At 43.7% G+C, this 21,304-nt stretch overlaps 1 protein-coding gene across 1 annotated transcript; it reads left to right on the top strand.

The window, feature by feature from the left end:
* Positions 1–444: 444 nt before the first annotated feature.
* Positions 445–21,193, top strand: TDRD10 (tudor domain containing 10). Its single transcript, XM_054562865.1, is given in 8 exon segments — positions 445–510; positions 16,987–17,086; positions 18,126–18,199; positions 18,201–18,254; positions 18,516–18,661; positions 18,925–19,079; positions 20,888–20,958; positions 21,161–21,193. Coding segments are annotated over 8 exon segments (699 nt in total).
* The last annotated feature ends 111 nt before the right edge of the window (positions 21,194–21,304 follow it).

Below are 21,304 nucleotides of genomic sequence, written 5' to 3'. Positions count from 1 at the left end.
GCATGATGTTATCAGGATTCTGGGCAGGAAGAAGGGGAGAGGCAAAGGGTAGAAAAACACAACTCTTGGCCTTACATGCAAAGGAGGCTGGAAAATGTAGTTTTTAAAATAGGCACATTGTTGCTCAGCTTGGGCTTCTGTCAGCGAGGAAGGAGAGAACACGTTTTGGCCGCAGCTACAAGGTCAGCCACAGCTGGAGAGGCTGGAGATGCGAGTTGAGAGAGGTGGATTGGAATCAGCACAATGAGGTTGTCGGAAGTGGCCCCCTTGCTAGTTCCAAGCCATTGTCTTCCTTTCTCTCCAAACCCTAGCTCTTTGGGAGGGAGACTGTCAGGTTCTGCTACTTACTAACCTTGGAGGCAGCCAGCTCTGCTCGCAAGTGTCCATTTCGAGCATCTCACTCTGCCCCTCCCCTCTTTTGTGCAGTCCACAAACTTAGACAGCATGGACTCAAACGAAGAGCTTGTTCAGCAGCTTGAGGCCTACTTGCAAGATGCAGATCGAGTGCATGTAGGGCGGGGCCTGGGCCTGAGAATTTGCACAAGTGCCAGGTGCTGGAGCTCCAGGTCCTGGGAGCACATTTTAAGTAGCAAGGCTCTAAAGACCATAGGTCAGTGATTAGACTCATTGGGATCGTAAAACCACTGCCCCCACCATTTCTTCATTATTCAGCTCTCTTTATTCCCTCACTTCCCTTCTAAGATTCCATAGTTACTACCACCTTAGTTGAAACATTCTTAACCCCTTACTCTGTAGGTTTTATCTTGCAAAAACCCACTCCGAGCTGAACCCAGCCCTCTGCCTGGTTTAAAGCTGTCCTCCGCTGCTGGAGACAATCCTACCACCTTGTTAACTGGTCTTGGTATGTGTTCAGTCACAGCCTTCCTGCTCCTCCAAACTGGCTTGCCTTGGAATTCTCTAGTTTTTTCACCTATGCTCAGTCTGCTGTTAAGCCCATCTAATGAATTTTCCATTTTAAGTAGTGTATTTTTTAAGTTCCATTTAGTTCTTTTTTCCCCATTTCTCTACTAAAATCTTCCATCTTTTCACACATAGTATCTTTCTTTTCTTTTAGGTTCCTTAAAATATTTATGATAGTGCCCTGGCTGGAGTGGCTCAGTGGATTGAGCGCTGGCCTGTAATCTGAAAGGTCGCCGGTTTGATTCCCAGTCAGGGCACATGCCTGGGTTGCGGGCCAGGTCCCTTGTTAGGGGAGTGTGAGAAGCACTTGATTGATGTTTTTCTCACACATCGATGTTTCTCTCCCTCTCCTTTTCCCTCCTTTACTCTCTGTCTAAAAATAAATAAATTTCTTTAAAAAATATTTATGGTTATAAAATCATTTTCTGCTAATTTCACCAACTGAGTCATTTGTGGCTCTGCTTCTGTTGACATTTATCTCCTTGATTATGGGTCAAGGCTTCTTTACAAATACAGCAATTTTTATTGAGTGTTGGATATTGTGAATGTTACATCGTAGAACCTTTCTATTATGTTCTCTAAGTAGTGTTAATTTTTTTTTTTCTAGCAAAAAAACCCAAATTACTAGCTGGTCTTTTGATCTTGTTCAAGTTGGTTTTCTTTGTTGGGATTGGTATATGTTAGTTTGAGCCTTAGTTCTTGGGCAGAATCCTTTTCCTCAGGGTTGGCTTTCAAGCGTCTCAGAACACTTACCAAGGTCTCTACCCTCGGCTGGGTGGGAGCCCCACGGTTTCCCCAGCGCGGCGGGACCTCCGGTATCTTCTGTTCCCCTCGGAGCTCCTCTCCCTCCCTCACGCCTGCAGCAGCTCTTCTTTCCAAGGCCCCTCAGAACTTACGCTGCACATGGGCCGTTAGGATTCAGCCAAGGACCCCAGGTGAGGCCCCTGGAGCTTTGGGACTTTTCGGTGGCTCCTTCCTCTCTGGTAGCCTGTCCTGCAAATTTCCGTCACCCAAACTCTGACCTGTATGTCTTCTGCCCGGAGAGGCCGCCACTGACCCCTGTGGCGGTGGTCTGTTTCCCTTTGCCGTGGGTGGGGAAACGCCACAGTGAACCGGCGCTCACCTCCTGTGCTTTGCTTTCCTCAGGAAGATGGCGCTGCTGCCCGCTATCGTGATCTGGGCTAGAAATGGTTAGTTCATGTACCGTGTCCTCTTCTGCAGTTGTGTGGGATCGGCGAGTAAGTTCTGTCATGCCAGAACCAGCTACTAGAAAAGAGAGTGTTGGGGCTCGCTCTGTTTTTCTGATGGATATGTTTCCCCAGGAACATTCCCAATACTTTTACATTAGAAAAAAGTAACCAAAGGAACACAAGTCTCCATACATTTGGAAATTTAAAAAACACGTTCCAAAGCAAACAACACATAGATCAAAGAAGAGATTGTTACAAACATAAAAATACTCAGTACTGAACAGCAAGGAAAATACTTCCTGTCAGAAGCCGTGGGACACAGTGAAAGCAGCGCTCAGAGGGAAGTGGATGGTGCGGAGTGTGCAAAGGAGGAGCAAAGAAGACAGGCTGAAGACGAGTGAGCTAAAAGTTGACTGAAGAAGTGATTAAAAGTAAAAATAAACCCAAAGAGAGAACAGGTTAACAAAACTTGAAAAACAAAGTTTTTTTTTAAGTGTGAAATTTGTACACAAAGCTATAGTTTCATGTCAGTTACATATTAATAATGCTGGGGGGGGGCATAAAAAACAAAGCCAATAGTAGACAGTAGCAAAGCCAGAATTTCATTTTTAAAGAGATTAATGCCCTGACCGGCATGCTCAGTTGGTTGCATGTTGTCCCGCCAAGCCAAAGGTTGCTGCTGGTTCATTTCCCGGTCTGGGCATGGGCCTGGGTCAGGGGTTCGGTCCCTGGTCAGGGTGCATCCAGGAGGTAACTGATCGATGTTTCTTTCTCACATTGACATTTCTCTCCCTCTTTTTCTCCCTCCCTTCCTCTCTCTTTAAAAATAAATAAAATCTTTACAGAAATTAATGAAATAGAAAAATCTTTGGCAAGATTAATGAAGAAAGAAGGGGAGAAAAACTAATAAATTACTACTTGTAATGAAAGAGGTAACTACAAAATGGAAATAAATTTAAAATTTGAAGAATTGACATATTCCTTAAAGTACGTCATTTTTAAAACAAATATAAGAATGCTGATTGTCCTATAATCACAAAGTAGTTGAATCATAGTTTATGATGTCACAAAGAAAACATCAGGCCCAGACTGTTTTTATAGGCAAATTTTACCATATTTTCAAGAAACATAAAATCCCAATATTACATAAATTCTTCCAAAGAGTAAAGTAAGAATGATATTCCCCTGTTCATTCTATGAGGCCAGCGGAACCTTGATAACAAACCAGGCAGGATACCATAAGAAAGAAAAATTGCAAGCTGATTTTATTCATCAACACACATGCAACATTTCTAAACAAAATATTGGCCAAATGAAGTCTGTATTGGCTGAGGAAGGTAGTTTATCATGACAAGTGTGGTTGTTTGTTTTTTTTTTTACCCAAAATACATAGTTTAATATTAGAAAAGCTATAAATGTCTTTCACTACATTAACAGATTAAAGAATGAAAACCATATGATCGTCTTGAATAGACACAGCAAAAGCATTCAGTAAAATTCAGCACTCACTTATGATTTAAAAATAAAGATTCTTAGTAGCTAGAAATAGAAGGTTATTCTTAATGTGATAAAGGCTACCAGAACTCTGCAGAAAACAGTGTTTTAATGGGGAAACATTATAAGCATTCTCTTCAAAAATCAGAGCAAGACAAGGATGCCCCCCGCACCAGTGCTGTTCAGCATATACTAGAGGTTCTAGTTTTGTCCAGTAAGACAAAAAAAGTTAAAGGCATACATTTAGGAACAGGAGAAAAAAGTCATTATTTACAGATGATGTTTCTTTATGTAGACAAACTTAAATAATATATAAATTATTAGAAATGACAGTTTAGCCCTGGCTGCTGTAGCTCAGTGGATTGAGCACTGGCCTGCTAACTGAAGGGTCCCCAGTTTGATTCCCAGTCAGGGCACAGGCCTGGGTGGCAGGACTGGTCCCCAGCTGGGGGCATGTGAGAGGCAAGATGTATCTCACACATCGATGTTTCTCTTCCTCTTTCTCTCACCCTTCCCCTCTCTCTAAAAATAAATAAATAAAATCTTTTAAAAAAGAAAGAAATGACAGTTTAACAAGATGGCTGGATTCATAAGATGAAATATACCAAAATCAGTTGCATTTGTATTTGCCATGAATAAACAACAAAAAATTATTTTTAGAATACACCAATCACAAGAGCAATTAAAAAAAATTAAGGTACCTAGGAATAAATTAAATGAAAGGTAAGTGTGGCATATCTGGGGGAAATAATTGAACTTTATTGAAAATTTTTAAGGAAGACTTAAATAGGAAAAGTGCTATGTTCATTGCTAAGAAGATGCAATAAGAGCTAAGGGTCATTTCTCCCCGGCTGACCTACTGATTCTGTATAATTCTGGTCAGAATTCCCACGGTTTTCTCAGGAATGGGGTAGGCTGATTCTAAAATTTACATGGGCCCTGACCAGGTGGCTTGGTTGGTTGGAGTGTCACCCCATGCACCAAAAAGTTGCAGGTTCTGCCTGGTCAGAACACGTACATAGGCTGTGGGTTCAATCCCCAGTTGGGGTGCCCTTCCTCTCTCTCTAAGAAACCAATAAACATAGTCTTGGGTGAGGATTTTTTAAAAAATTACATGGAAAACTGAAAGTCTAAAAATGTTTAAGACATTTGAAGAGGAAGATGGGAGGCCTTACCTGACCCTGCTAGAAGACATGGGACTGTTGGCCTAGTTATAGACAGTATGGCCAGTAAAATAGGATAACCCAAAAGAGGTTCTGTAAATGCAGAACCTATTTATTATTCTGGTAGAGTTAGAGATCTCTGGTGGAAGAATGGACATTTCAGGTGGTAAGCTGGGATGATTGCTTATTCATGTAGCAAAATGGGAAATTATGTCCCTGCCTTACCTCATGCACAAAAATAAATTCTAGATAGACTAGAAACTGAAATGTGAAATACAAAACTAAAACTTACAGAAAAAATATATACAGTATTTTTATGACCCCAGAGTAGAATAAGATTTCTTCAGGTATGAAGAGTTAACTGAAGAAGAATAGATGGATGACTTAACATTAAGACTTTCTCTTCTTTTAGATAATATAAGGGAAGATAAATTCAAGCCAAAACCAAGGAGAAGATATTTGCAACAATATAACCAACAAAAGGACCAGGAAAGGGATCGGCAGATGTTGGCCAGTGGTTCAGATCCTGTCCATTGCCTGTTTTTATGCTGCTGGCACGCTATGAATGCTTTTTTTTTTTTCCCAATTAAACTTTACATTTTGAGATAATTGTAGGTTCACATGCAGTTGTAAGAAACAATACAGAGAGATCCCTCGAACTCTTCTGTTTCCCCCATTGCTAACATCTTGCAAAAGCAGTATCACAACCAGGATATTGACACTGATACAGTCAAGCTACAAAGCATTTCCATCACCACACGGATCCTTTATGTTGCCTCTTTATAGCCATCCCCACCCCCATCCCCACCCTAACCCTGGCAACATCTAATCCACTTCCCATTGTTATAATTTCAAGAATGTTATATAGATAGGATTATATGGTATATAACCTTTTGGGACTGGCTTTTTTCACTCAGCATAATTGTTTTGGAGATTCATCCAGGTTGTTGCATGTCAATAGTTCATCCCTTTTTAAAGCTGACTATAGTCCATGGTGTGGATGTACCACAGTTTGCTGAACCATTCACCCACTAAAGGACATCTAGATTGTTTCCAGTTTTCCTTTTTATCCTCACCCAAGGATATGTTTATTGATTTTAGAGGGGAAGGGAGAGAGAAAAGCATCAATGTGAGCGACACGTCCAGCGGTTGCTTCCGGTAGGTCCCAGGACCAGGGATTCGACCTGCAGCTTTTTTGTGTACAGGGCGATGCTCCAGCCAACTATGTCCCCTGGCCAGGGCTGGATTGTTTGCAGTTTTTGAACAATTATAAAGTAAGTTGCTAAACACTGAGTGGTATGATCATTGCATATTTACTTTTTGAAGAAACCGCCAACTGCTAGGAATGTAGGAGGGGTTCATTGCATCCCCTCCAGCGTTTCATATTGCTACTTTTTTATTTTAGCCATTCTGATAGATCAGTGTAATAACATCTTATTGTGGTTGTAATTTGTGTTTCCCTAATGCTAATGATGTTGAACATCTTTTCATGTGCCTATTGCGATCTGTATATCATCTTTGATGAACCATCTCGTCATTTTTTCTTTTTTTGCCCATGTTCTAATTGGATTGTTGTCTTGCTGTAGAGTTTTGAGAGTTTTTTATTCTAGATACTAGTCTTTTGTTGGATACTTGTTGCAATTATTTTCTCCTACTCTCTAACTCATTTTTTTCATCCTCCTAACAGTTTTTTTTTTTTTGCAGAGCAAAAGTTCTAAATGTTGATGAGTCCAATTCATCAATTTTTCCTTTTATGAACTGTGCCTTTATTTTTTTTTTGCAAAGTCTAAGAAATTTTTAGCCAGCCCTAGATCTTGAAGATTTTATCCTATTTTTCCCCTAAAAGTTATATAGTTTTACATTTTAAATCCATAATCCGTTCTGAGTTAATTTTAGTAAAAGCTGTGAAATGTAGGTTGAGTTTCTTTCTTTTTGCCTGTAGATGTTCAATCGCTCCAGCACTTTTGAGAAGGCTTATTTCCACCATTCTATTCCTTTTGCAGCTGTGTGGATTTATTTCTGGGTTCTCAGTTTTGTTCCATTAATTTATGTGTCTTTTCCAATACCACAGTGTCAGTTACTATAACTATAAAAAGTATTGAAATTGGGTAGACTGATTTCTCCCACTTTCTTCTTCTTTTTTTCAGAATTGTTTTAGCTATTCTTGTTCCTTTGCCTTTGCATATAGATTTTAGAATAATCTTGTCTATATCTGCAAAAATACTTGCTGGGATTTTGATAGCACTTACGTTAAACCATGAGGGGGGACCCAAAAAAACCAGGACTATCTTCTGGAGGGCGAGCCCCTTGTAGTTATAGGCTTCCCCTGCTAGGTGAGTGTTCTAAGAACCTATCTGTATCACTGTACCAACTGACATTACTGTGAGAGGCTGCGTTTGGCTTCAGTGAATTTTTTTTGAAGACTGGTTCAATATGTTTTTCCATTTCATGATGGGAGATTTCCAAGCACACCTGCCCACACTGTGCTGAGTGATCAGCAGATTTTGACCAAAAATGGCGTGACCCCCATGCTGCATCCTCCCTATTCACCCAATCTCACCCCAAGTGACTTTTCTTTTTTAAACTTTTATTTTTTGTTCAAATACATTTGTCTCCACCTTCCTGCCACCACTTTCCCTGCCCCCTCTCCCACCTCCCTCCCTCAATCCTTCCCCACTTTGGCTTTGTCCATGGGTCCTTTATACATGTTCCTTGACTTGACCCTTCCCTTCCCCCTTCCCCGCTCCACGCGCCCCCCGCCCCTCCGCTTCCCTCTTGACTCTGTTGGTTTCTTTTTTCTTTCAATGTTGCTGGTTATATTTTCCTTGCTTGCTTGTTTTGTTGGTTAGGTTCCACTTATAGGTGAGATCATATGGTATTTGTTCTTTACTCCCTGGCTTATTTCGCTAAGCCTAATGCTCTCCAGTTCCATCCATGCTGTCTCGAAGGGTAGGAGCTCTTTCTTTCTGCTGTGTAGTATTCCATTGTGTAAATGTACCATAGTTTTTTGATCCACTCATCTACTGATGGGGATTTAGGTTGCTTTTGACCCTTGGCTATTGTCAGTTGTGCTGCTATGAACATTGGGGTGCGTAGGTTCTTTTGAATTGGCGTTTTGGGATTCTTAGGGTATAGTCCCAGCAGGGGAATCGCTGCATCATAAGGCACTTCCATTTTTAGCTTTTTGAGGAAATTCCAAACTGTTTTCAACAGTGGCTGCACCAGTTCAAGTGACTTTTTTTTGTTTCCCTAATGAAAAAAAGTCCTCAAAGGGGAACATTTTGCCGATGTGGAAGAGATGAAACAAAAAACCAGCAGAAGCACTAAAAGCCATCAACTTTGATGAGATCAAAAACTGTTTTGAGCCGTGGAAAAGCGTCTCACTAGGTAAATAGGTGTATTGCATCAAATGAAGAGGTTTTGTTTTTTTAATTTCCCCTTGTATAGATCAGTTTAAGGAGAACTGATATCTTTATTATATGTTGAGTCTTCCAGTCCATGAACACAGTACTTATTTCCATTTATTCAGATCCTCCTTGATTTTTTCTTCAGCATTATGTAGTTTTCAGCATACAAGTCCTAGCATGTTTTGATATACTTGTTTTTCATTTTTTTTTGAGTGATTATAAGTGGCATTGTATTTTCACTTCTGTGTTCACTTGTTCATTGGTAGTATGTAGAAATATACTAGATTTTTGTATGTTTACTGTGTATCCTGTGACCTTGCTAAACTTACTAGTTCTAGGAGTGTGGGTTTGTTTTTTTTTTAGATTCCTTACTATTTTCTATGTTGGCAATCATGTCATTTACAAACAGGACCATTTTTATTCTTTCCTTTCTGATCTATGAGCCTTTTGCTTCTTTTTCTTGCCTTGGCATGGGCTAGAATTTGCAGCACTGAGTTGCATGAGAGTAGTGAGACTGGGCGCCCTTGACTTACTCTTTCACCATGAACAGCATTCGGTCTTTCACTTACAGGTTTTTTAACAGATGCTCTTTATCAAGTTGAGAAGTTCTGCTTTCCTATTTCTATGTTTCTGAGGGTTTTTTAAATCATGAATGGGTGTTGTATTAATTTCCTAGGACTATAATAAAATACAACAAGCTGGGTAGCTTAGAACAACAGAAATATATTGTCTCACAGTTCTGGAGGCCAGAAGTCCCAAAATCAAGGCGTCCCCAGGGCAAAGCTCCCTCTGAAATCTGTGGGGGTGCTATTCCTTGCCTCTTCCTAGCTTCTGGTGGTTTGCCAGCCATCTTTGGTGTTCTTTGGCTTATAGATGCATCACTCCAATGTTCTGTCTTCACATGACATTCTCTTTATGTGTCTTCACATTATCTTCTGTGTTTGCATCCACATTTCCTCTTTGATTAAGGACAGAGTCATTCATACTGGCTTAATGTTGGTCTGTAGTTTTCTGTTTTTGTACTGTCTTTGTCTGGTTTTAGTAACATAGTACCATTGTAGCCATGTAAAATGAGTTGAAAAGTGTTCCCTCCTCTTGGAAGAGATAGGTAATAGAATTGATGTTAGTTCTCCTTTAAATGTTTGGTAGAATTCTACAGTGAAGTCATCTGGGCTCGGATACTTCCCCTTTTTTGGAAGGCTTTTAATTATTACTGCAATTTCTTCAATAGTTATGGGGCTATTCAAATGATCTATTTCAGATTGGGTGAGTTGTGATAGTCATACCACATATGGTGGAAGTGCTACATTGTGTTCAGTTGTCAGACTTAATGTTTGACAATTAAATTTGTATTTAAGTGTGTAGAGTTGGTCTTCATATTCCCTTTTTATCTTTTTTATGTCTTCAGGGTCAGTAGTGATATCCTGTTTTGTTCCTGATGTTGGTAATTTTTGTCCTCTCTTTTTCTTTGTCAAGCTTGTTGATGTTTGTCAGTTGTATCGATCCTTTCAGAGAATCAGACAATTGTTTCATTGATCTTTAAATTGTTTTTCTGTTTTCAATTTCATTGATTTCTCTTTTAATCTTTATTATTTGCTTTGTTCTATTTTCTTTAAGTTTAATTTTCTTTTCTCTTTTTTTAATGTGAAAGTTGAGGTCATTAATTTGTGACCTTTTTATATTTTCTAATATAAACTTACAGTACTATAAATTTATCTTTAGGTAATGCTTTGCTTGCATTCTACCAATTTTGATATTGTTTTTCATTTTCATTTTTGTTGTGCTTTCATTTTCATTCAGTTAAAAATATTTTCTAACTTTCCTTTTGATTTCTTCATCCTCTGGGTTATTTTGAAATGTGTTATTTAGTTTCAAAATATTTAGAGATTTCCACATATTTTGTATTATTGATTTCTGATTTAATTTTATTGTGGCTGGAGAGTATACTTCATATGATTTGAATCCTTTTATATTTATCGAGACTTATTTCATGCCTCAGGATATAGAATCTTGGTATATATTCCAGGGCACTTGAAAAGATGTATATTCTGCTAATGTTATTTGGAGAGTCCTATACATTTTGATTGGATCCTGTTGGTTGAAAATCTTGAATTATTCTATGTTCTTGCTGAGTTTCTTCTAGTTATCCAATAGATTGTTGAGAGAGGGCTGTTGAAGTATCCAGAATTATAATTGTGAATTTCTCCTTCCACGATCAACTAGTTTTTGTGTTACTTATTTTGCAGTTTGTTGTTTGCTTCATAGACATTTAGGATTGCTATATATTCTTGGTGGAGTGACTCTTGTATAATTGTGTAATAATATCCCCTTTGTCTTTAGTACTTTTCTTTACTCTGAGGTCTACTTTATCTGATATCAGTGTAGCCACTTCTGCTTTCCTTTTGTTAATGTTTCCATGATGTATCTTTTTACTTTAAAACTACCTATAGCTTAATATTTGAAGTGAGCTTTTTGTAGACAGCATATAGTTGGGTCGTGTTTTTTCTTTTAATTGTAATATTTTTATTTTTTAAATTCTATTTTTTTCCATTACCATTTATGCTCCCTCCGCTCCCACAGTCACCACACTGTTTGTCCACATCCATGAGTCCTTTTTCCTTTTTGCTCAGTCGCTCCACCCCCTAAGTTCCCCCACCCACAGCTGTCAGCCTGCTCTCTATGTCTGTCTCTATTTTGCTTGTTAGTTCAGTTTGTTCACTCATACCACATATGAGTGAAATCATTAGTCTTCTCTGACTAATATCATTTAGCATAATCTTCTCCAGGTCTATCCATACTGTCGCTAAAGGTAAAATATTCTTTTTTATGGCCGAGTAGTATTCCGTTGTGTAAATGTCCCATAGTTGTTTTATCCACTCACGTACTGATTGACTCTTGGGCTGCTTCCATATCTTGCTGATTGTAAGTAACGCTGCAGTGAACATAGGGGTGCTTATGTTCTTTCAAGTTAGTGTTTTGGGTTCCTTAGGATATATTCCCAGAAGTGGAATCACTGGGTTGACCAAAAGGCAGATCTATTTTTAATTTTTTGAGGTACCTCAATATGCTTTTCACAGCGACTGCAACAATCTGCGTTCCTGCCAACGGTATACATGAGTTCCCCTTCCTCCACACTCTTGCTAGTACTTGTTGTTTGGTCATTTATTAACGATGGCCATTCCAGCAGGTGTGAAGTGATATCTCATTATGGTTTTAATTTACATTTCTCTGATGATTAGTGACACTGAGCATTTTTTCATATGTCTATTGGCCATCTGTATGCCCTCCTTGGAGAAGTGTCTCTTCAGTTCCGTTGCCCATTTTTTAGTTGGGTTTTTTGTTTTTTTGGTGTGGAGTTTTGTAAGTTATTTATAAATTTTAGGTATTAACTCCTTATCAGAGATATCAGCCAATATGTTCTCCCATTCTGTGGGTTGTTTTTTTATTTTGTTGATGTTTTCCTTTGCTGTGCAAAATCTTTTATTTATTTCTTAATAAATTATAGTTTATTGATTATGCTACTACAGTTGTCCTGATTTTCCCCCCATTGCCTCCTTCCACCTAGAACACCCCTTCTCCCTCAGGCAATCCCCCCCCAAAGGACATGTCCGTAGGTCATGCATGTAAGTTCTGCGTCTACTCTATTTCCTCTACTGCATTTCCATCCCCATGGCCTTTCTGTAATTACCTATTTGTACTTCGTAATCCCCTCAGCTCTTCACCCATTCTCCTCCGCTCCCCTCCCACCTGGCAACCATTAAAATGCTCTCTGTATCCGTGATACTGTCTCTGTTCTTCTTGTTTGCTTATTTTGTTTTTTAGATTTAGTTGTTGATATGTAGTTATTGCCATTTTATTGTTCATAGTTTTGATATTCTTTTTCTTAAATAAGTCCCTTGAACATTTCATATAATAATGGCTTGGTGATGGTGAACTCTGTTAGTTTTTTCTTGTCTGGGAAGCTCTTTACCTGCTCTTCAATTCTAAATGATAGCTTTGCTGGGTAGAGCAATCTTGGTTATAGGTCCCTGCTCTTCACAACTATGAGTATTCCTTGCCAATCCCTTCTAGCCTGCAAAAATTCTTTTGAGAAATCAGATGACAGTATTATAGGAACTCCCCTGTAAGTAACTAACTGCTTTTCTCTTGCTGTTTTTAAGATTCTCACTTTGTCTTTAACCTTCGGCATTTTAATTATGATGTGTCTTGTGGTGGGCCTCTTTGCATCCATCTGTTTGGGACTCTGTACTTACTGGACTCATATGTCTATTTCCTTTAGCAAGTTAGGGAAGTTTTCTTTCATTATTTTTTCAAATAGATGTCCAATTTCTTGCTCTTTCTCTTCTCCCTCTGACACCCCTATTATGCAAATGTTGGATCTCTTGGAAGTTGTTCCAGAGGCCGCTAATACTGTCCTCATTTTTTTGGATTCTTTTTTCTTCTTGTTGTTCTGATTGGTTGTTTTTTGCTTCCTTATGTTCCAAATCATTGATTTGATTCTCAGCTTTATCCACTCTGTTGCTTCCCTCTAAATTGTTCTTTATTTCAATTAGTGAATCCTTTGTTTCTGACTGGATCTTTTTTATGTTGTTGAGGCCTTCCCTAAGTTCCTTGAGCATCCTTGTAATCAGTGTTTGAGCTCCTCATCTGTTAGATTGCTTATCTCCATTTTGTTTAGCCCTTTTTCTGGAGTTTTGATCTGTTCTTTCATTTGGGCCATGTTTCTTTATCTCTTCCTTTTGGCAGCCTCCCTGTGTTTGTTTCTATGTATTAGGTAGAGCTGCTTTGACCCCATGTCTTGGTAGTGTGGCCTAATGTAGTAGGTGTCCTATAGGATCCAGTGACACAGCCTCCCCTATCACCTGAGCTGGGTACTCGAGGTGTACCCTTCATGTGGGCTGAGTACACCCTCCTCTTGTAGTTGAGCTTTGGTTGCTGTTGGCAGTCAATGCAAGGGATTTACCCAGGTCAGTCAGCTGCAAAGACTGGCTGTGACCACTGACCATCAGTCTCCACCCTCTGTGGAGGATCAGCTGTGCAGGGGCAGGGTCATGGTGCTCTGACGTGGTCTGTCGCTGTCCACTGGGTACACAGGCTCTGGGGTTTCTTGGGTGGTGCAGCCAAAGGTCAGCCCCCACCTGCCTTTTGCCCGGGGCCGCCCTGCCTGGGCTATAAAGCAATCTGAGATGGCTGCTACTTGTGCTGGGCTTAGAGATTCCCAGGTGAAGCCAAGTTGTGAATCTAAGCTGGCTGCTGCTAGTGCCAGGCCTAAGCTACTTAGTAAGTGGTAAAGGGTCTAGGGGCTGGCTGAGGTCAGCTGTTGCTTGTTTGATAGGATTTAGGAAGTTGTGAAGCATGAGCCAAGACCAGTCATTCATACAGAAAAATCACTGTTAACAGCTTGGGCGGACCCTGTCAGTTTGGTGGGATGGAGTCTCAGGATCCCCAGGGTAAGGCAGACAGTGTTAGCCAGATTGTTGGAGTCTCAGATATGGCACCTGCCTGTGGGCTCTGTGGCTTTGTGCAGGGGGGGTTCAGAAAAGGGACAGTGGCCTCTGCCCACCTTTCTGTCTGGGAGAAAGCTGTCCCCCAGCTCTCACCTTCATGCCAGACACTTCAGTTCCTCCCCATATGCCACTGGTGCCCTTCAAGCTGCTACCCTAGTGCTGGAGCCCAGAGGGAGTGAGTCTGAGTAAGTCTGTGTGTGGATTCTTTAAGAGGAACTGCTTGGGACTCCAGAATTTTCTTCCACCCACCCAATCACCACCAGTTTTAGCAGCCAGAAGTTATGGGGACTGATCTTCCTGGCACTGGAATCCTGGGCTGGGGGTCTGGTGTGGGGCTGGGACTCTTTGCTCCTGAGAGATCCCTCCTGAAATTTTTATCCACCACACATGGAACTCATTCTGTGTCTCAGCCCCTCCTACCAGCCTGGATGGATGTGGTTTCTTTAATTCCGTAGTTGTCAGACTTCCATTCAGCTTGATTTCTGACAGTTTTGAGTGATGGTCGTTCTATAATTTAGTTGTAATGTTGATGTGATTGAGTGAGGAGGCAAACCATGTTTACCTATGTTGCCATTTTGACCAGAAGTGACAGCCATCCAATGTTTTACCTGTTTGTATTCTTATTGTCTGCTACCAAAATATGAACTTCCTAGTGGCAATGTTTGGAATGTACATATTTTATAAATACTTGTAGAGTGACTAAACGTGGGCTCCCTGAGAACAGGGTCTGTGTCTTTTGTCTTCGTCACCCAGTGCCTGGCACGTAGTAGAAGCACAGGGTGTATAGCCTGGAGGAGAGGGAAAGCCATTGAGGGTTAATGTAACTGTAAATGTTATATTTCTACCAAGATGCGTCTTTCGGGTAGCCCCATGTACAGTTCCCTAGGTGGGGTCATGGACCTTGAGAGATGGCCCAGCCCTGGCTGGTGTGGCTCAGTGGATTGAGTGCTGGCCTGCGAACCAAAGGGTTGCTGGTTTGATTCCCAGTCAAGGCACGTGCCTGGACTGCAGGCCAGGTCCCCAGTTGGGGGCGTGCAAGAGGCAACCACGCAGTGATGTTTCTCTCTCTCTTTTTCTCCCTTCCTTCCCCTCTCTCTAAAAATAAATAGTAAAATCTTAAAAAGAGAGAGATGACCCAGTGTGACCAGCAGCAGTCCAGGAGTGTGGGGGTGAATGGAGTTGGAGGCTGTGGGCAGGGAAGCTACTGCTGTTCTTTGTGAGGCGTGAGGCCTGCACTGCTGCTGAGCAGTAGAACGAGAACTTCTCCCTGGGGTGTGACGGGGAACCGGAGGACCCCCAGCCGCCCTGAAGCCTTCTGGCCGCTGACCTTTGTGTGTCCTCTTGTTTTCTTTCCCACTTCTCAGACTCGGCAGCATCATTCTGTACTGGCTGCCTCTTAGGACATTTGGCCAATTGGTACCAATGTCCCAGAACGAAGTAAAGAGACCATTAATAGCTGGTGATTGATCTGGGCAGGAGGGATACTGTGCTTATAGCAACAACAGAACTTAATTAAAATCACTGGGTCTGGCAGAGATTGAGATGCTGCCTTGGTGCCCGTAGCTTCCAGGTGGCCACTTCTGTGCTACACGTACATTCTGAAATTCATGGTTTGTTTTGGGTGACATGCCTGGATGATAATTATGTAAATTTTCCTCTGAAACTTAATTTCACAGTCAAAAAAGTCTTGTTATATTTATCTCTTAAATCATTAGGAAATAACAATTAGACCAAAAATGGTTTAAAATGTTTCTGTATTAATAATTTTTAGCTTGAAACCGCTGCTGATAATTGATTCTCAGAATTGATACAGGGAACTGTCTTGGGAGATTCTAAATAAAAAGTCCCCTTTTGTGCTTGACTAGAGAGAGTGGTTTGCACTGTCATTTGCTTCGCTGTAGGTGCACAGGTGGAGCAGAGGGTTTTGTGTGGCGATCCCGCTAGGGTCTCTGTGATGGACAGTGGTAGTTAGGCGCTGTGGAGGGCTTACTCTGCAGGCTCCATTATCCCTTTGCTGTGTGAACTCATTTAGTGACAGCAGTAGGTGCTGTTACTCTCCCATCCTGCAGATGAGGACCAGGTAACTGACCCAAAGTTAAGGAGCCCATCAGTTCTGGAACCAGAAGTGGAGCCCAGATAGTCTGACTCCAGACCCCGCAGTTTTAAACCACTCTGTCATACTGCTTCCATTTATTAAGCACCTACTGAATGTCATGCCCTGAATAGAACTAGCCCAAGTGTATCTTCTCATCAGTGCAGATGTGATTCATACTATAGAAGAGGAAACCAAGGCTTAGAGAGTTAATCGTTTTGCCCTGGCTGGTGTGGCTCAATGGATTGAGTGCCGGCCTGCATACCAAAAGGTTGCTGGTTGGATTCCTGGTTCCTGGCACATGCACAAGAGACAGCCATACAATGATGTTTCTCTTCCTCTCTTTCTACCTCCCTCCCTCTCTGTCTAAAAATAAATTTAAAAAATTAAAAAAAAAGAGTTAATAGTTTGTCCTCAGTCATTTCTTCTTCTTTCCTTTCTTCCTCTCTCCCTCTCTCTCATTTCTCCCTCCCAATGCTTCCATCCCTCCATCCCTCCTATCCCTCCCATCCCTCCATCCATCCCATCCATCCCATCCATCCGTCCATCCATCCATCCATCCATCCATCCCATCCATCCATCCATCCATCCATCCCATCCCTCCCATCCATCCATCCCTCCCATCCCTCCCATCCATCCATCCATCCATCCATCCATCCATCCATCCATCCATCCATCCATCCCATCCCTCCCATCCATCTATCCCTCCCATCCCTCCCATCCCTCCATCCATCGCATCCCTCCATCCATCCCTCCATCCCTCCCATCCTTCCCATCCTTCCCATCCCTCCCATCCAGCCCATCCATCCATTCGTTCAGCATCTGTTTACTGAGAGTTTAATATGCACCAGGCATCATTCTAGTCCCTGGAGCTACCTCAACGATCAAGGTAATTGTCAAAAGGCAAATGTGATTCTCATTCTCATGATACTTATTTTCCAGTGGGAAAAGACATACAATAACCTATAAATAAGAAAATTCCAGATAATAAGTACCAATTAAAATAGGTGATGTATAGGTAAACACGGCTCACCTCTTCACACAACCACATCAAAATTACAATTAAATTACAGAACACCCATCCCTCAGAACTGTCAGAAATCAAGTTGAATGGAAGTCTGACAACTACGGAATTAAAGAAACCACACCCATCCAGACTGGTAGGAGGGGCAGAGAAGTGGAATGGGTTGGTCCTTTATCCATGTGTGGTAGATAAAAATTCAGAAGGGATATCTCGGGAGCGAGGAGTCTGGTAACTCCCAAGAGACAGAGAAACTGAGGACAACCTTCTTTGCAGTTCCCATGGAAGTTATGGTGTTTGACATGAATAGGGGCCACCAGAGCAAATGGTGACTATAAACATCATTCAGTCTCTAGAGGGTAGAGTCAGGGGTGGGATGGGGATGAAGTTTGCGGGAACTCCTGCACCAGACCCCCCAGTGATCTAAGAAATGTTTCATATTTATTTATTTCTCCATTCATCCTCACTTGAGGACATTATTGATTTTAGAAAGGGGGAGGGAGGGAGAGAGAGGGAGAGAAACATTGATTCAAGAGCGAACATTGATTGGTTGTCTCTCATAGGCGCCCCAACGGGGGACCAAACCCACAACCCAGGCATGTGCCCTGACTGGGAATCAAACCCGCAGCCTTCTGGTCTACGAGATGTTGCTCCGGTCCGCTGAGCCACACCAGCCAGGGCTGTTTCCATTTTTGGACAGTGAAGGCCTGTGACTCTTTCCCACCCCGGGATACCATGACATCATCATATCCACCATGTCTTCTGCTTTAACAGTGGATACGATTGTTAATGACAGGGATGCCAGAATAATCTGACTTGAAATGCTGTAGGATGAGTGGTTTTGGTTTTTTTCAAAGCAGCAGGTTTGCCTTGCTGACCGTATGTGTGACTTAGGTGATAAAGTTAGCGGAGTGGGAAGACGAAGTTTGGCATGTGTTAAACACAGGGAAGAGTGATTTGGAGATTGAAAACGTGTCCTGGGTTTCGGACACTCCACAGTGGCATCATGTAGAGGTTCCTGAAGCAGCTGGCAGACTCGGGACCAGCACAGGGAGGGCTCCGGCCTGTCTCTGTGGAGTCCCTGGTCTGTTTTTGTTTCTCTCTGGACCACCCCTTCCCAAACTCTCGTGTGCCCCTCTGCCCCACTGGCATGGTGCTGCCTCTGTTCTGCATTATGCACTTGTCCCCACCCTGGAGGAGGTAGACCTGACCCTCCTTCTGCGCAGGGTGACTGTCCTGCTCGGACCCGCCCTGCATCCTCCAGGACCAGTGTTGCTCAGACTGTTCACTCATTCACTCCCTTCTCTGTGTTCACTGCTTTCCCCCCCTGGAGGCCCCTTCCTCGTGCTGCTCGTGAGGGAAAGCCCCCGGGACCTGAGATGGCTGGCCACCCGACGGGCAGCAAGGTGGCGCTGCTGGTCCTCAGGCCCTGTTCTTCTGGGCCATGCACATCACGGAGGTGTGGGCTCGTTGGTGACCCTCCTGGGCTTAGTGTCCTCTCACACAGCCGTCCTGGGGTGAGCGTGGTGATGGCCGGTCAGTGGTGGACTCGAGAGTGACCACAGTGTGATCTCTGGGTTCCGTGTCTTTCTCCCTCCCACCTCATGCCTTGGCTTCCTTGGGGCAGATTAGTGGTGCTGGCGTAGCAGGTGACATCTGCAGAGACAGCTATGTGATGTGAGGCAGGCAGTGAGGCCCGTTGCGCGTATGCCACCTACAGACTCTGCACCAGAACTTGCAGGTGCTGTTCTGCACCCAGGCCAAGACTGAGGAGCAGCAGCCCTACCTGCCCGACTCAGCCATGTGGCGTGGGAGCTGCTGTCTGGTCCGGTACCAGCTGGGCGATTGTGGGTGGGCCTGGAACAGGTATGTGCCAGGCAGGGCGGTATAAGAGAGGCCAGCGGACAGAGCCACTGCCTTTTCTCGTCCCTCACTTGGACTCTGGTTTCCTTCCTGCTGCTTCCTCTCTCAAGATCTCTGATTATTATCACTTCCCTGACCTAGGGAGGAGAAAAGCAACGGAAACACTCTGCTCCTGTTAGCCTTGACCTTTAAGCCCTCTTCGTCGAGGACCACTGTGCACGACACCAGGCAGAACAACCCTCCTTTCCCTCCCTCCCCCTGACCAGGTGCTGGGTAGTGGACACGGTGGCTACCTGGGCCGTGGTCATGGTCATCGACTGCAGCTGGGCGGCTACCATCCTGGCAGAATCCCTGCGCAGCCTGGATAGTGATGACTTAGGGACCGTCCCGCCTCTGGCTCAGCCATTCATTCTGGAGAAAGGTGAGGTGCCCTCCACCCTCCTGCTGAGGTTCAGGGATGGGAGGTGCTGTGCCTGCCTCCAGGACCTCAGCTGGGCCTGGCATGGGGCAGCCAAGGCCCCAGGGTGCCCTTCAGCCTCCGTTCGTTTGGTCTTACCTCAGTTTTTGGCATCTGCCCCTCGCAAAACTGCCTCTTGAGTATTAGTTTTCACACTTGGGCTCCATGGGCCCCAGCAGGTGCTGTCCGGAGCCTGAGCTCTCCGGGTGCAGGGAGGGAGGGCAGTCTTCCTACTTGCCCCTGCTTCTGCCAGAGCTGCCCTGCTGCCATCTGTTTTATGTACATTGAGTTTTGCTAAAGATTTCATTGGAAAAGGATTCTGTTATAGAAGGAAAGCAGAATTTGAAAACCAGTGCTAGGGTTTAGAGCACTTAACTCCAGGTCTTCTCCTGATGTGCTATTGTTCCCTTCGACCCAGACACCTGTTGGGGCCTCAGACTCCACACCTGAGAAATGGAGGAGCCCCTTGTTTGCTCTGCTCCTTCTCAAGATTGGGTAGGTGAGCTGTGGAAGGATGAAAGGATGCTGTGGGAGATCAGGAGGAGGAGGAGAGGTGAAGGCACACGCACATACGCACACACAAATACCCCCAAAATGCAGGCCCAAGGCCCCCTGGGAGGCTGAGGACAATGGTGCCTTGTGGTCAGGGGCGCCACCCACAGGTCGGTTTGTGTCATTGCATGAAGAGGACCCCGCTGCCCTGCCTGCCGAGTAACAGGCGCACGGCCAAGGCTCTGGAGTTGGAGGCAGGCTGAACCTGACTGCTGGCCCAGGGTAGAGGCTGCCCCTGCCCTGAAGAGCCGCTTCCAGCCCGTCGGAGGGGCCAGAGTGCCCGCCCCAGATACGGAGTGTGCTCAGCTCCCATGGGGACTTGGAGGCGGTCCTGAGAGGTCAGGCAGGCGGATGTGCAGCCCTCCCTGTATGGATGAGGAAAGTAAGGCTCAGAAAAGTGAAAGGAACTTCCTGGCCTCTCATAGCAAGGAAATGGCTGGGGATAGGAATGAGATCTAACTTTCAATATGGCCATACATACAGTTTCATGCATACAGACAGTCCCAGAGTTTGGCAGGATGGCAGGAGCTGAGTAAGGGAAGACTTCTTTGTTTTTTTAAATGAAATTGCATTTAAAAAAAAAAAATTTTTATACCTTTATTTTTTGAGAGGGGGGAGGGAGGGAGAAAGGGAGAGAAACATCATTGTGTAGTTACCTCTTGTGTGTCCCCTACTGGGGACCTGGCCCACAACCCAGGCATGTGCTCTGACTGGGAATTGAACCAGTGACCCTTTGGTTCGCAGGCTGGCACTCAAACCACTGAGCCACACCAGCCAGGGTATAAGGGAAGACATTTTGACCAGTGGCCTGCCCTGCCTTGTCCTAGCATGTAAGAATGCTCTCTTGCCATGGTGAAAGCGCTTCTGCTTCTAACTCTCTCTGCAGCCCAACTGCCCAGAGCAGAGTTGAACAGTTTTTGGTCCCCAGAATTTCCCTTTAGAGAATGTAAAATGCCAGACCCATGTAATTATTCTAGCAACAATAATAACATCACCTCCTTTTATACGCTCTTACTATGCCCTCCCCCCTCCCACCTTTCCAGCGTTTATCTCACTCTATCCTGGCAGCAGGGAGTTAGCACCAACGAGCAGAGACTTGTCGCAGGAGCTGGTCCGCAGCCAGAGCAGTTTCCCACAGCCCCGGCCTTGCACGTCCCTCCCTTACTCCTCCTGCCTGACCCAGTGCCACCAAGGTTTTGTTGTTGTGTTTTGTTTTGCAGGCATTTTGAATTCAAATCAGGTGATCTATCACATCCTCAATGGGAACATCACTGGTGCTTTAAACTTGGAGGTAACTACCCCTGTATTTAATTCAGCCCTCTCCTTCCCCTCCCACCCTGGGGGTCCCAGCTGCAGGCCACTGCCAAGGCCTGGATCTGTGGGTTTACCTGGCATTAGCCTTCAACAAAACAAACTGAAGTTATCCAAGGTTTTGGGTGGACTGGCTGTGGGCGATCCTTCTTTCCCACTGAGACTTTCTCTTTCTCTTCCATTTGCACACCCTCAAGTTTGAAGAGTTTAAATAACTTAGATAGCGTGGCCAGCATCAGCCCCTTCATACTCAGCCTGTTCTGCCCTGTTGTCCCCTTCCGTTCTTGTCTTTTTCAAATCTTCACCAGAGGAAGGGAAGGAGGGAC

Source organism: Pteronotus mesoamericanus, unplaced genomic scaffold (genome assembly GCF_021234165.1).
Source record: "Pteronotus mesoamericanus isolate MK-2021 breed Mesoamerican mustached bat unplaced genomic scaffold, CSHL_Meso_final scaffold_705, whole genome shotgun sequence".
Classification (NCBI taxonomy): domain Eukaryota; kingdom Metazoa; phylum Chordata; class Mammalia; order Chiroptera; family Mormoopidae; genus Pteronotus; species Pteronotus mesoamericanus.
Note: the sequence above shows the minus strand (reverse complement) of the source record. Positions and strands in the feature narration are given on the sequence as shown.